This window comes from Antennarius striatus, chromosome 4 (genome assembly GCF_040054535.1).
Source record: "Antennarius striatus isolate MH-2024 chromosome 4, ASM4005453v1, whole genome shotgun sequence".
Taxonomy (NCBI): Eukaryota; Metazoa; Chordata; class Actinopteri; order Lophiiformes; family Antennariidae; genus Antennarius; species Antennarius striatus.
The window spans coordinates 23,560,596-23,573,157 of record NC_090779.1 but is presented as its reverse complement, the minus strand read 5'-3'; the positions used below and the strand labels follow the sequence as shown (position 1 = coordinate 23,573,157).

General features: G+C 42.0%; 2 protein-coding genes across 2 annotated transcripts; both read left to right on the top strand.

Annotated features, from left to right (window-relative positions):
• Positions 1-697: 697 nt before the first annotated feature.
• Positions 698-8,729, top strand: cat (catalase). Its single transcript, XM_068312004.1, has 13 exons — positions 698-856; positions 1,675-1,846; positions 1,922-2,032; positions 2,210-2,340; positions 2,474-2,578; positions 2,696-2,821; positions 2,908-3,099; positions 3,900-4,052; positions 4,156-4,294; positions 4,905-5,035; positions 6,176-6,283; positions 7,169-7,252; positions 7,413-8,729. Exons 1-13 carry the CDS (start codon positions 791-793, stop codon positions 7,476-7,478), a joined length of 1,584 nt encoding a protein of 527 aa, XP_068168105.1. The 5' UTR covers positions 698-790; the 3' UTR covers positions 7,479-8,729.
• A 1,086-nt stretch (positions 8,730-9,815) lies between these two features.
• LOC137593363 (dispanin subfamily A member 2b-like) lies at positions 9,816-11,762 on the top strand. Its single transcript, XM_068312023.1, has 2 exons — positions 9,816-10,097; positions 11,356-11,762. The coding sequence occupies exons 1-2, from the start codon at positions 9,897-9,899 to the stop codon at positions 11,554-11,556; spliced, it is 402 nt and encodes a 133-aa protein (XP_068168124.1). The 5' UTR covers positions 9,816-9,896; the 3' UTR covers positions 11,557-11,762.
• The last annotated feature ends 800 nt before the right edge of the window (positions 11,763-12,562 follow it).

Below are 12,562 nucleotides of genomic sequence, written 5' to 3'. Positions count from 1 at the left end.
TCAGCTAACCACCATACTAACTAGGAGTTAGTAGTTACTGTACAGATATGTTGAGTTGCTCTTTTACTAGTCCTATAAGGGTAAACTGAATTACAGCAGCAAGGTAAGTGTAATTAATTCAGGAATTAGAAAGTAGTGGTGTAAAAACGGCATGTTAAGATTTAGATCATTTTGTCACTGTTGCTCAAGTGGAATATCAGAAGTTCTTTTCTACTAGTAATTATTTGCTCAATACGACACAAATATCAGTTACAAATACAGGAAAAAAAACTATATGACGTGTGAGGAAGACATCCTGTTTGATGACTAATGCTGTCATCTGAAACATGAGTCCATAACAAAGCATGTAACAGCATTACAAAATCAATCAGCAGATGATTTATCACACACAGGTTCTTACGTTTGATTGATTGTGTAATCAGTTAACGTAATTTTGCAATAGAGCGCAGCAGTGTGTGTCACTGGGGTTGTGTCGGTTTGTGTGTTTAACTGAATGATTTTGTTTTTCTCGCTGAAAGAGCAACATTTTTGTGTTTTATAACGCATAAATTCACCAGGTTCTGCTTCAGCTTGTTGCTCATTGTAAATCAGTGTGACGTGACCCAATGGCCGCTCTGAAAGTAGGTCAGGTTTGTCCTCTTAGCCAATCAGAAGCGAGGGGCGCCGGAGGGGGCGGAGCCACGTAGATGGATGGCTTCGGGGTATAAAGTAAGAAGACACGCTCGGTCCTCGTCGCTGCGCTGTCCTGACAGTCCGTCCTTTAAACGTCCCATTGAGCTGATCTGTCACGATGGCGGAAAACAGAGAGAAAACCACCGATCAGATGAAGATGTGGAAGGAGAGCAGAGCCACGCAGGTCGGTACACGGCTTCCACGGAGCGAGGGGTTGTTGTTTTTCTGGTGCACTGCTCCGACTGACTCGGGTTAGTGGGTGAGAAGGCGTTTAGGGTAACCAGCTAAAGTTATGGACTAACATTAGGAGAGTTAACGTCAGATATTTTAATTAAAATACTTAAAAAAGAGCTAGTGAGTGCTGTTCAGTGTGTGAAAGTATGTGTTTCAATGTATTAGTTATTATTTAATCTAACTAGCAAACATACCAGCGCTGCTAAAGCGGAAAGGTGAACACTGTGGCTATGCTAATCCGTTTGTTATGCTATATAGTTAGCTCACGAAAATTCTAATATTTTAGTTTGTAACGATTAAATAAATGCGCAGCTTCGTTCTGCAGAGTGAAGGCATGAAGGAGGTCATCGTCCGCACAAATAGTGGTTGAACTTCGGTCGGGGGAGTTACACAACGAACAGTTTGGAGCCAAATAAGCTAGCTAGTTACCATGACCGGATGTTTAGCCGAGCTCGCGCCAGCCCCCATTTATCAAGTTATTTATTTATTTATTTATTTATTTATTTATTATTTTTTGCATTTGTGTGGTTTTTGAATTCGTGCTGATGGAGCAGGTTAAATTTGATCATTTGTATCATTCAGGTTCATTTATTTCATCATCAGTCTGCATGCTTTAATTGCATGTCAGATTTCCCGTAGCTCTACTCTTGTTCTAGCTGGTTGTCTCAGCATGTCTGTGTGATATTCTACTTGGTAGAGAATGTACAATTTAAATATTAAGATTATTTTCTTCTCTTTCTTTTGATGCGTGGATCCTGATCGCCGTAGAAACCGGACGTTCTCACCACAGGAGGTGGCCATCCTGTTGGAGACAAGCTGAACCAGATGACTGCGGGAGCCAGGGGCCCTCTGCTGGTCCAGGATGTGGTCTTCACAGATGAGATGGCCCACTTTGACCGGGAGCGGATCCCAGAGAGGGTGGTTCACGCCAAAGGAGCAGGCGAGCGTTGGGAGGGTTGATTAAGTCTGTGTGTAACTCCAGCGGTGTGTAATGTTCATTTCCTCCATGATGCAGGAGCGTTCGGCTACTTCGAGGTGACTCACGACATCACGCGCTACTGCAAGGCCAAGGTGTTTGAGCAAATCGGCAAGACAACGCCCATCGCCGTCCGCTTCTCCACCGTGGGTAAGCAGAGCTGCGTTGGGTTTTTGGGTGTGATTGATAATGAATCACCTTTTACAGATGTGCTGCATAGATTGATGTCCTGTTGACCACCAATAAGATACGCCGCAGGAGTAAAGAAAATAAATGAATGTTGTCATCACAGAGTCCCTTGTTCATTTTGAAATCTGACCTTTGCAGCCGGTGAATCCGGATCAGCAGACACAGTGAGAGACCCCCGAGGCTTTGCAGTCAAGTTCTACACCGAGGATGGCAACTGGGACCTGACAGGCAACAACACCCCAATTTTCTTCATCAAGGATGCCATGCTGGTGAGTGGGTGAAGAATCAAGCACCTTTAAAAAAAAACAACAGTTTATCAAACACAGGGAAACCAAATGTGAACAGGATACTGCAGCATAAAGCAGGTTTGATGATGTTTCTTTGTGACTTCACCCCCTGCAGTTCCCGTCCTTCATCCACACCCAGAAGCGCAATCCCCAAACCCACATGAAGGACCCTGACATGGTGTGGGACTTCTGGAGCCTGAGGCCTGAGTCGCTCCATCAGGTAGCTGCTTGTTCATACAGCAATTCTGTAGGGATTTACATCCACTGTTCCTCGCAAAGAAACTTTTGCAACGGTTTTGTCTCCTCTACCCCCCTCCCCCTCCCTTCTGGTGTGCAGGTGTCCTTCCTGTTTAGTGACAGAGGTTTGCCCGATGGCTACCGTCACATGAACGGCTACGGTTCTCACACCTTCAAGATGGTCAATGCCGACGACGAATGTTTCTACTGCAAGTTCCACTACAAGGTCTGTTTGGATCCGGTTTGGCTCTCGTTCGTCTTTGGAGATGGAATTACTGGGATTTCATTAAAGTCTGTGTTCATGTGTTTCAGACGGATCAGGGCATAAAGAACCTGACTGTGGAGGAAGCCGACCGTCTGGCTGCAGCCAACCCAGATTATGCCATTGGAGACTTGTTTAACGCCATCGCCAATGGCAACTATCCATCCTGGACTTTCTTCATCCAGATCATGACCTTTGATCAGGCCGAGAAGTTCCCGTTCAACCCGTTTGATCTGACCAAGGTACCGCATCCCGAATGCTTTTCTGTTCAAGTGAGCTGGTAGCCTTTTTTACAAATCGACTGGACAACAACACCAACATGAAGAGCCTTCGTCCAGGCTCCAAGGCAGAACCACAATGACCCGTATTCTACATTTTCACTTTTTATTAGGGAACATTTAGGTGCTATAAAGGCACAACAATCCAACCTTAAACAACCCGAGGAAAAGATATCCGATATCAATCGATATCGTTAAGTGAACTGATAATAAGGACATTTTTTTAAATTGGAAAATGGAGGTTTTTCTATATTACTGCAGTGTCATCGACATAAAAGTCACATTAGCCACTAAATCGAGGAATGACTCCTTAACAAAAGTGTCATTCTTGACTAAAACTGTTGACCGCCGATGAGTCAGCACATTTTGAGAAGCGTAGTAAATTAATTGGAACACTTTTATCGCCGTGTCGCCATCGCCTGGAGTAGAGGACAAACGTTTGAGCCATTAAAACAAACCACTTCTAGATAAGGTGTTTGTTGATTAATTACACAACTTGATTCGGTTGTAAAGTGTCTGATCCTCGCCGCCTCGTGTCTACACGGCTTTACTTTGGCGTGAGATTATCTGGATGGCGGGTTAAATATTAACTGCATTAAATGAAAGCTGTTCACGTTAAATCAAATTTTATTTTATAGAGGGCCAAATCAGACTAACGTTTGATTCATATCTGAATCGGCGCCTTTGCTGACAAAGGTTGTGTTGTTGTGACCGTCCAGCAGGGGGCGACAGTGTTTGTCAGCTGATGGGATTCTCTCCTTCAGGTGTGGCCACATAAGGACTACCCACTGATTCCTGTGGGCAAAATGGTGCTGAACAGGAACCCGGTCAACTACTTTGTGGAAGTGGAGCAGATGGCCTTTGACCCCAGCAACATGCCTCCGGGCATTGAGCCCAGCCCGGACAAGATGCTGCAGGTAACGCAGCACCGGCGCCCCCACCAGATTAAAACGAGTAGTTTTTTCTTAATTCCTTCAACGTTTTGTACTCCCTGAACGATTCGCCCTTGTCTTTCTCTAGGGTCGCCTTTTCTCCTACCCCGATACGCACCGACACCGGCTCGGAGCCAACTACCTGCAGATCCCCGTCAACTGCCCCTACAGGGCCCGTGTGGCCAACTACCAGCGTGACGGGCCCATGTGCTTCACTGACAACCAAGGTGAGTCACCGTCCAGCCTCTGGTTCTGTTTGTGTGTTTCTGCTGTTTGAACCGTTGACGGTAGTCCTCCCCAGTGCTCACCAGGAGGGGGCGACCTCATCCTCTGAAATGAAACCCAGTTGATATCCTGAAGCTGATGTTGTCCTGCTGTGACCTCGAGAATTGATGTCGTCACGCTTCAACTGAACTTTTGTTTTTGTTTTTATCCATCAGTTCCACATTTATGAATTATTGATTTATTCACTGTGGTCAAGAGGTCGTGTAATGATGATCACAGCGCGTTACATCTGTTGGGTGTGGACTAAAACTATATTCGTCCTTCCTTCGGTTCCTTCCTTCCTCCAGACGGGATCCTTTTTTCTCCAATCCTGTAACTTGGAAGGAAACGGAAACATATTTTTGATCTTTCCTTGTAAATGCAATACTGACTTCATCCAGCAAATGTCTTGAGTCATCACTTCTCATCAAGCTCAGTCTTTTTTTTAATCCTGTAGTTTCCTACATCAGACTAGCAGGTCTGTGAATGATCTTCCAGCTCTGTTGAGTCGACATTCACAGTTTTCCATTCTCCATACTCAGCTCCCCTGTGTTTGTGTCCTCCGTCCACTAGGCGGGGCTCCAAACTACTTTCCCAACAGCTTCAGTGCCCCAGAAGCTCAGCCTCGGTGCCTGGAGTCCAAGTTCAGGGTGTTTCCAGATGTGGCGCGTTACCACACCTCAGATGAGGACAACGTCACACAGGTAGAGACAAAGTCATCAGCGTTCCTGACTGGTCGTTGTTTCCCAGAGAGTTTCATCATCAGATCTACAGTATACAGAAGAGGGAAGTTGTATATCTGTGGATACAGGATATCTGTGCAAAAACAAGCCTTGGTAAATTGTCAAGATTCTCACAACCCACAATCGAGGGTTACCATGGTATCGGGTAACAGGGTGCGTTTCCGAAAAATGCGTCATATTTCAAAGAAATACTGTGACAATGTGCCCCACCCCCCACCCCCCTCCCTGAATAAGGGGGTGTTCCAACACTGCTAGCAGCAATGAGTCAGAAACCAGCCTGTTTTCAGCCCCTTTGATTTGGCCTAATGCTGCACCAAACTGCAGGCAAACTAGCAGCTAACCGATGGCGTGAAAAATAGTTTTATTTTCCTTTTTCAGAAGTTAAAAGCACAAAGGTTAGTAGAACAAATGAAATGATGTCTCAAAGAAAAGGACGATGAAATGAGTTATATACAGTCAACCCTCGGTGTCCGAACATAATCCGTTCCAGAAGGCTGTTCGAAAAGCAAGTTGTTTGAAATCCGAAACTATTTTTCCCATTATAATTAATGTAAATAATTTTAATCCGTTCCAAGTCTAAAAAACAACTTTTTCTAAAAATTTTTTTTTTTTTTAACTATTTTACACCATAAACTGCACTGTATACTGTTTACCATAAATAAAAAGGGGTAGAAATAGACACTGTTTTGTTTTAATAAAAGATATCCTATCGAACTTTGAACACGAATGCGCTACGGAGGAAGCAACCTGGGCATTTGAGTTCGCTCGGCTCCCGAGTGAGTCGCGTTCAGTCAGGTACGCTCGGCTTCTTTCGGTGTGGTCGAGAGACGAATTTTGGTCGAGTTCAGAGACGTAAAATTCTCGTACTTTCTGCTCGAAAACCGATTTGGTTGAGAACGGAAGCGTTCGAAAAACGAGGTGTGTCTATATATATATATATATATATATATCTATTATATATATATTACGTGTGTATATATAATATATATAGTATCACATATTATACAATCCCCTTTTTAAACTGTATAGAATGCTGTTGAATGGGTTTGGTTTGAATCCCTTTGCACTGGGTTTTTGACACCTCTGTGATCCGACCTGTAGGTCCGGGCCTTCTTCACTGAGATTCTGAACGAGGAGCAGCGGCAGAGACTCTGCAAGAACATGGCCGGATCCCTGAAGGGAGCCCAGCTCTTCATCCAGAAACGCATGGTGAGCCCAACAGTCGTGTTTGAAACGAGTCGCTTTAGTGAATCGGAGTCTGTGAACGGGTTCAGAGCCGCTGCGCGATTTCACCGCAGGATGCAGCGTCGTGAGCTCCAGCTGGGTGTGTGTCTGGCAGGAAGTGTGCGGCCCCTGCTGCCAGGAAACGAAACCAGCTGCTTAAAATCGGAGCACTTCAACTTGAACACTTACAAATAATATTGATCCAGATAAACCTTGATCTACGTCGTTCTCGATTTTCAAAAAAAGTGCACGGAAAAATAAAAATCAAGCTTGCAACATTTTACTCCCTTAAAATAGACTCATATTAACCAAATATTATTAAAAATGCACAGAACTGAGAATGGTGATCTTTAGTTTAAACTTCAGCTTCCATAGCGTCTCCTGGAACCAGTTAATCAGGTTTACCTGTGGAAACTTACTGTTGATTTAAAAATGGTAAAGCAAATACAGAAATATAAAAGTCATCTTTGAGCACACGCTGCTGTTCAGCTGGGTTTGTGTTACACAAGCAGCTCTTAGCAGCTTAGCATTAGCATTAACAGTCAGCAGTAAGAAAAGCTTCTCCAGCGTTTAGTCTTTGAATGTTTCCCCTTTTAAAGAAGCAGCAGGGCGACGGTGTTTTTCCACAACCGAAACTTTCGTTTTTACAGATGGTGGGTAAAGGCTGCCGTCATCTGAGCCACACCCTGGTTCCCTGAAGGGAGCCAGGGTGTGGTTCCCTTCAAGCTCTGTTTGTTCAACTATTAACGTGAAAGAACTGAAAATACAGTCTAGTGGTTGATTGATTGGTTGGTTGGTTGGTTGGTTGGTTGGTTGGTTGGTTGGAGACTACAGACGTCCCTCAAGGAACGACTCTGCTCCTTCCTGCAGGTGGAGACTCTGAAGGCTGTCCATCCTGACTACGCCAGCCGGGTCCAGGCCCACCTGGACAAACACAACGAGGACGCCAAGAAGGTAACGCAGGGATCCATCAGTTCATGATCCAAAGAAAATGAAGCCCAAGTTGTTGTTTTTTAACAGGTTAAAACAGGAAACCGTTGATAATAAAGACGAACTTCCTGTTCGCTCTGGATTCAGATGCCTGACACTTTCTTCTCTTTTTTGTCCTTTCTAGAACACAAACGTGCACGTGTACACCCGCCCAGGCGTCCAGACGCTGAGCGCATCCTCCAAGATGTAACTCTTCAAATTTCCCCTGGGGTCAGCCCCCTCCCCCAGCAAAATTTTCTTTCTACCCCTTGAGGGCAAGTAATCAAATCATGAGAAATCTTCTGCCAGTAACAAAATGGACTAAACTTTCCAATCAGTCGCTGACGACACTGAGAAATAAACTGGTGTGTGGATTAGTTAGCTCCAAAATGTTGACTTGCGAAAATAAATTCTCAAAGCTAGTGAAATTTGATTTCTGATCAATCCTGTGAGGTAATTTTTTTTGTTTGTTTTGACTGAACATCCATGTTGGGGGAGAAATCAATATTTTTAACAAATAGAAATCATACATCCTAGAGATTAAGTCTGCCAAAGCCGAGCTACTTGAAACCTGTGTTCGGCTTGCCAAGCTCCGCCCCTTCAGCGTCGGTTTTGAAATACTTTCCGGAGTTGTTGAGCAACTTGGGGAATCTTGCAATCACACATTCCTGCATTACACCCTCTTATTTGGATGTGTACCATTCAGTACTACCACGTTTCCTGGAAATCGTCCTGCCAATAGCTGGGAAAACAGAACTTAACTCTCGAGGGGGAGGAGATTGATTCCCAGAATTCCTCAGGTCACGTGTGATCCAACATTTCCTCAGCTAAAGCAGCGATAAACGATGAATGTGCCTTGAATCTGCGTTTGAGATGAAATGCCTTCGTTCGTTCTGCAGGGATTTTTTTGTCTTTGTGAACGACAAACTTTCAGATCTAACAAAGAAACTTCCTGTTGGGGTTTTCTGCACATCAACAGACAAAAGAGTTTGTTTTCGTTTAAAAAAAAAAAAAAACACAAGTGAAAGTTCTCTGTTCCTTTTAGGGAATTGAAGAAAAAAGAGTTGGGTAATATTTTGTTCTGTGATGTATTAGTAATGATCCAAGTGTAACAAATTTTTAAGCTGATTTGTGGGAATCTTATATAAATGATGACTTAAAAAATCTTGTATTTCACTTGAACGAACTTTCATTTTGCGTTTTTTTTTTGTGTTTTTTTTTGGGGGGGGGGGGTTGATATCAATCTGGGCCAGACGTTTTCTGTCCAGGTAGCATCGCCATGGCTGTATGTGTCCAATCTCACTGAATGTAACTGAACTCATTTTCATGGAGTGAAACTCTCTCATGTGACTTTAGTGCTTGTGTTCATTCATTTGTAATCAGCAGCTTTCATTTAAAAGCTTGTTTTAGATCTTTTAACCCTGTTGGTGGAATGAATAAAGTTCTAGCTCATCTGATCAAACGACTCCAGAGATGATTTCCTCTCACCTTCACTGGTTTCCTGAAGGTCGAAATTAGATTGAGAATCACGTTTGTTGTTCAATTTGATATTTAATCCCTGTTACATGATTTTTATAAAATACAGGAAGTGAAGACTTCAGCTCATTTGTTGTAGGTTCTGCATTCGTTTCTCTTTTCTTGATTCAGAGCTTGAGAACTGCTGAGCTCATCACATTAAAACTGTAATGAAATCCTGCTGCCTGGAATCCAACTGAAAAACAAAAATATTTCCTGCTAACGAACCGAAACCAAAAAATGTAAGGCAGAAACTCAAAATTTTTATCACCAACATTTTTCATCTTGTTTTTATCCTCTTGTCTTTAGTCAAACATCCTTTCTCTGAACTTCATTTCCTGTTTGAAAAGCGCTCCATCAAATAAAATAATTTGTCGGATTATTTCTCATGTATAGTTTTTAGTCTTAATTCACAATTCATTTGAATTCATGATTATATTTACTAATTTTGTTTGATTATGTTCCTAATTACTAATATTCTAAATACCTTTCCCATTTTTAATGACTTGAGGACTTGCTGTTGTTTTCTTTTTGCTGCAAAAAAAACCCGAGGACTCCGTTTTTTTCATGCTCATACAGTTTCGAAACGTTTGCAAGGTTTTACTTGCATCTTCAAATACGGCGCTCATTTAAACCTCATTTCTAAACCTTTTCTTTTTCATTTTCAATCTAGCGCTCATCTTTGTTCACGTTCAGGACGCATGAAGACAAAAAGACGCGCTGTGTTCAGTTTCCGGTGAAGAAAACAAGACAGAAACCTCAAAAGACAAACTATATAAATAAATAAAATAAATGCGGTAACTGAGAAATGCACAAAAAAATTTAAAAATAAAATAAAAAAAAGTTTATTTTTAAAAAAAATAAAAAACCATCTGGACACAAATGTAAAGACATTTTATTCTATTACACGTCTGTATGTTTTATTTTGGTGAATGTATGTATGGAGGGTGGTCATGAGGGGTATGTGTGTGTGAGGGGGGGTGGGTGGGGGTGGGGGTATATAGACATCTCCGGGGCTGAGTCTTATAGAATCGGGAAGTTATCACTACTTAAATTTCTCACAGCTTCATCTCCCCCAGAGTTCTGCTCTTCTCACCCGCACTTCAGCTCAGACATGAATCCCGTGGGTCACCCGGGGGAGGCGGTTGGCCTGCATGGCAAGTATGATGGTCAGCCCGGACCCACGGTGGTCCAGTACACCACCGTGAACGTGACCACCGAGCCCCCCAAGGACCACATCATCTGGTCCCTCTGCTGCTTCTTTTACTCCAACCCCTGCTGCCTCGGATTGGCAGCTCTCGTTTACTCCATCAAGGTGAGTCCCTGAACGCCTCATTCCGTAAATCCTTTGTGCGCAAATCTGGTATTGTCTAACATTAATTAAAATAATAATAATTTAGTCTTGTATTCTGTTATATTTTAACACTTTAGATGCAGATGAGGAGTTTTTTTCTTCAAAGTTTTCATGTATTTTTTTTTACATCACAACGTTCATTATTTGCGTAAAATTCTAAGATGTTGCATTTTAAATTAAAAATTAAATAAAATAAAAAAAATATAAAAAATATAAAAAAGAAATATTTATTATTCTGAAATCATCAAATGGTCGAACTGTCATTATATATTTCGATATAATGGAAAATTTTTAAAAATAACTTTCATTATTTTAATGTAAGAGGACATGAAGGTAGTTGGTGTGAGTGAAGAGGATGCTGAAGACAGGGTTAGATGGAGGCGATTGATTCGCTGGGGCGACAACTGAGGGGAAAAGCCGAAAGGAGGAGAGGATTTTTTGATTTTTGCAAAAACACTTTAATCACATTCAAACATTTTGCAATTTTACATTAGATGAAGCGCTAAAGTGCCTCAGAAGAAGTTTTAAAAAAAAAAAAAAAAAAAAAAACTTCAATCACATTTAACATTTAGAACATTTAGAACATTTAGAACATTTTACAATTTTTCATTAGATGAAATTTCAAAAACACTAAACACTCAAAAACAGTAAACACCAAGAAACAAATGGAAATACAATATAAAAATTAGTACATTATAACAGGAAGTTTGCAAAAGTGAGGTGGTCATCAACTAAAGTTCATAGGACATTTTTGTAACACCAGATGTTCCTAAAGTTATTTAGGTCTTTTTTTAATTTATAGAAACCAAATTCTAGTTTTAAGCGACATCTGATGTTACAGCAAAAAACAGTAGCTGCTTCCTGAACGGTATTGTTTTCAGTTCTCCTCTTCCTGGTCACATGAATTGCAAGTTTTGCCTCCCCAGAAATAAAATTTAAAAGCTGCCACTAGAAGAAGAAGATCTTTCATTATTTGTGTAAAATCAGAACTGTAACAATTAAAAATTAATAAAATGAAATATTTGCTATTCGAAATCACCAAATGGTCGAACTGTTACCCTGGAAACAGGAAAAATGTAAAGAATGAAATGTGATGCGCGTTGAGCCCATTCGTGCGTCCCCGTGTTCTCGGTCCGGTCACTGGGGGGAGGAGGGGGGCATTAATACAGCCGTGTGGTTTAGGATCACTTTCACAATCATTCTACTTTGGTTCCGACAGGCCAGAGACCGGAAGTGGGTCGGAGATGTGGAGGGTGCCCGTCACTACGGCAACACCGCAAAGTGCCTGAACATCTGGGCCACGGTCCTCGCCTGCGTCATCGTCCTCATTTTCATCATTGTAATCTCAGTGGTCGCCTCTCAGGCCCAAGCAGCGGCGCGTTACATCAACCAAAACCCGTACAGTCGCTGGAACAATTAAAACTGACCCGACACGGAGGTTCTGTTCTGCTCCCGGACGCATCCCCGCTTCACAGCACGCTTTGGAACCAGTTAAAACGCGTTTTTTCCTGATAACTTTAACATAAAAACGCGTGTCCTTTATGACACGTATACATCCTACATGCAGCTCCTCCTGTTCTACCGTCTGCTGACCAGTGAAATAAATGATCACTTCTATAACTCTTACTTGTGTTCTTGTTATATTTTGAAGATTAGAAATAAATAACCTGTTGGTTTACAGGAGCAACATTCAAAATGCAGCCTGTTTACGTGGAGTTTATTAATCCTTCATTTTCTTCTCGTTGGTAAATCAGAATTTAAGTTTTGTAGTGAAGTCAATGGTGCAGCAAAAGCACCGAATTTAATTTAGATGAATTACATCTGCGTCATGTAAATATTTTTTTCATTGGACGGGTTGGATTTTTGCGTCTTGGGGGGGGAGTTTAGTGAGAATAGTGAGGGACACAGGTTCGTGAGCACCCAGACAGCTGAAATATATTTATGATATTTATTTTATTTATTCTCAATAGTTTAAAAGACAAATTTAACCACGTCACACACAATGCGTCATCTTCTCCACGCTGTACCGCCTTACCTGCAAATATGCAGCAACAGATTCTGTCTTGTGAGCGGTGGAGAACATAAATAGACAATTAATTAATTAAAATTAGACAATTAAAACATTTAAACGCAATAAATTACAGAATACAATGATCAACTAAGTAACGCAAAAGCAAATATACTCAAAATAACAAACCGAACATTGAGTTTTATGTATTTGGAACTACTTGTTACCGAATGACGCCCAAACGTGATCATCACCGACACCCGGTAGAACATCCGCCGCCAACAAATGAAGCAACTTGACGTCAGGGGTTCAAATGAGAGGAGACAGCAGCGGAATCCCAACGCAGCGGCGCGTAAAGCGTGGAGCGCACCTCCAAGCCCGAACGCGCCTGTAAAGCGCGTAAAGGCATCCGCTGACA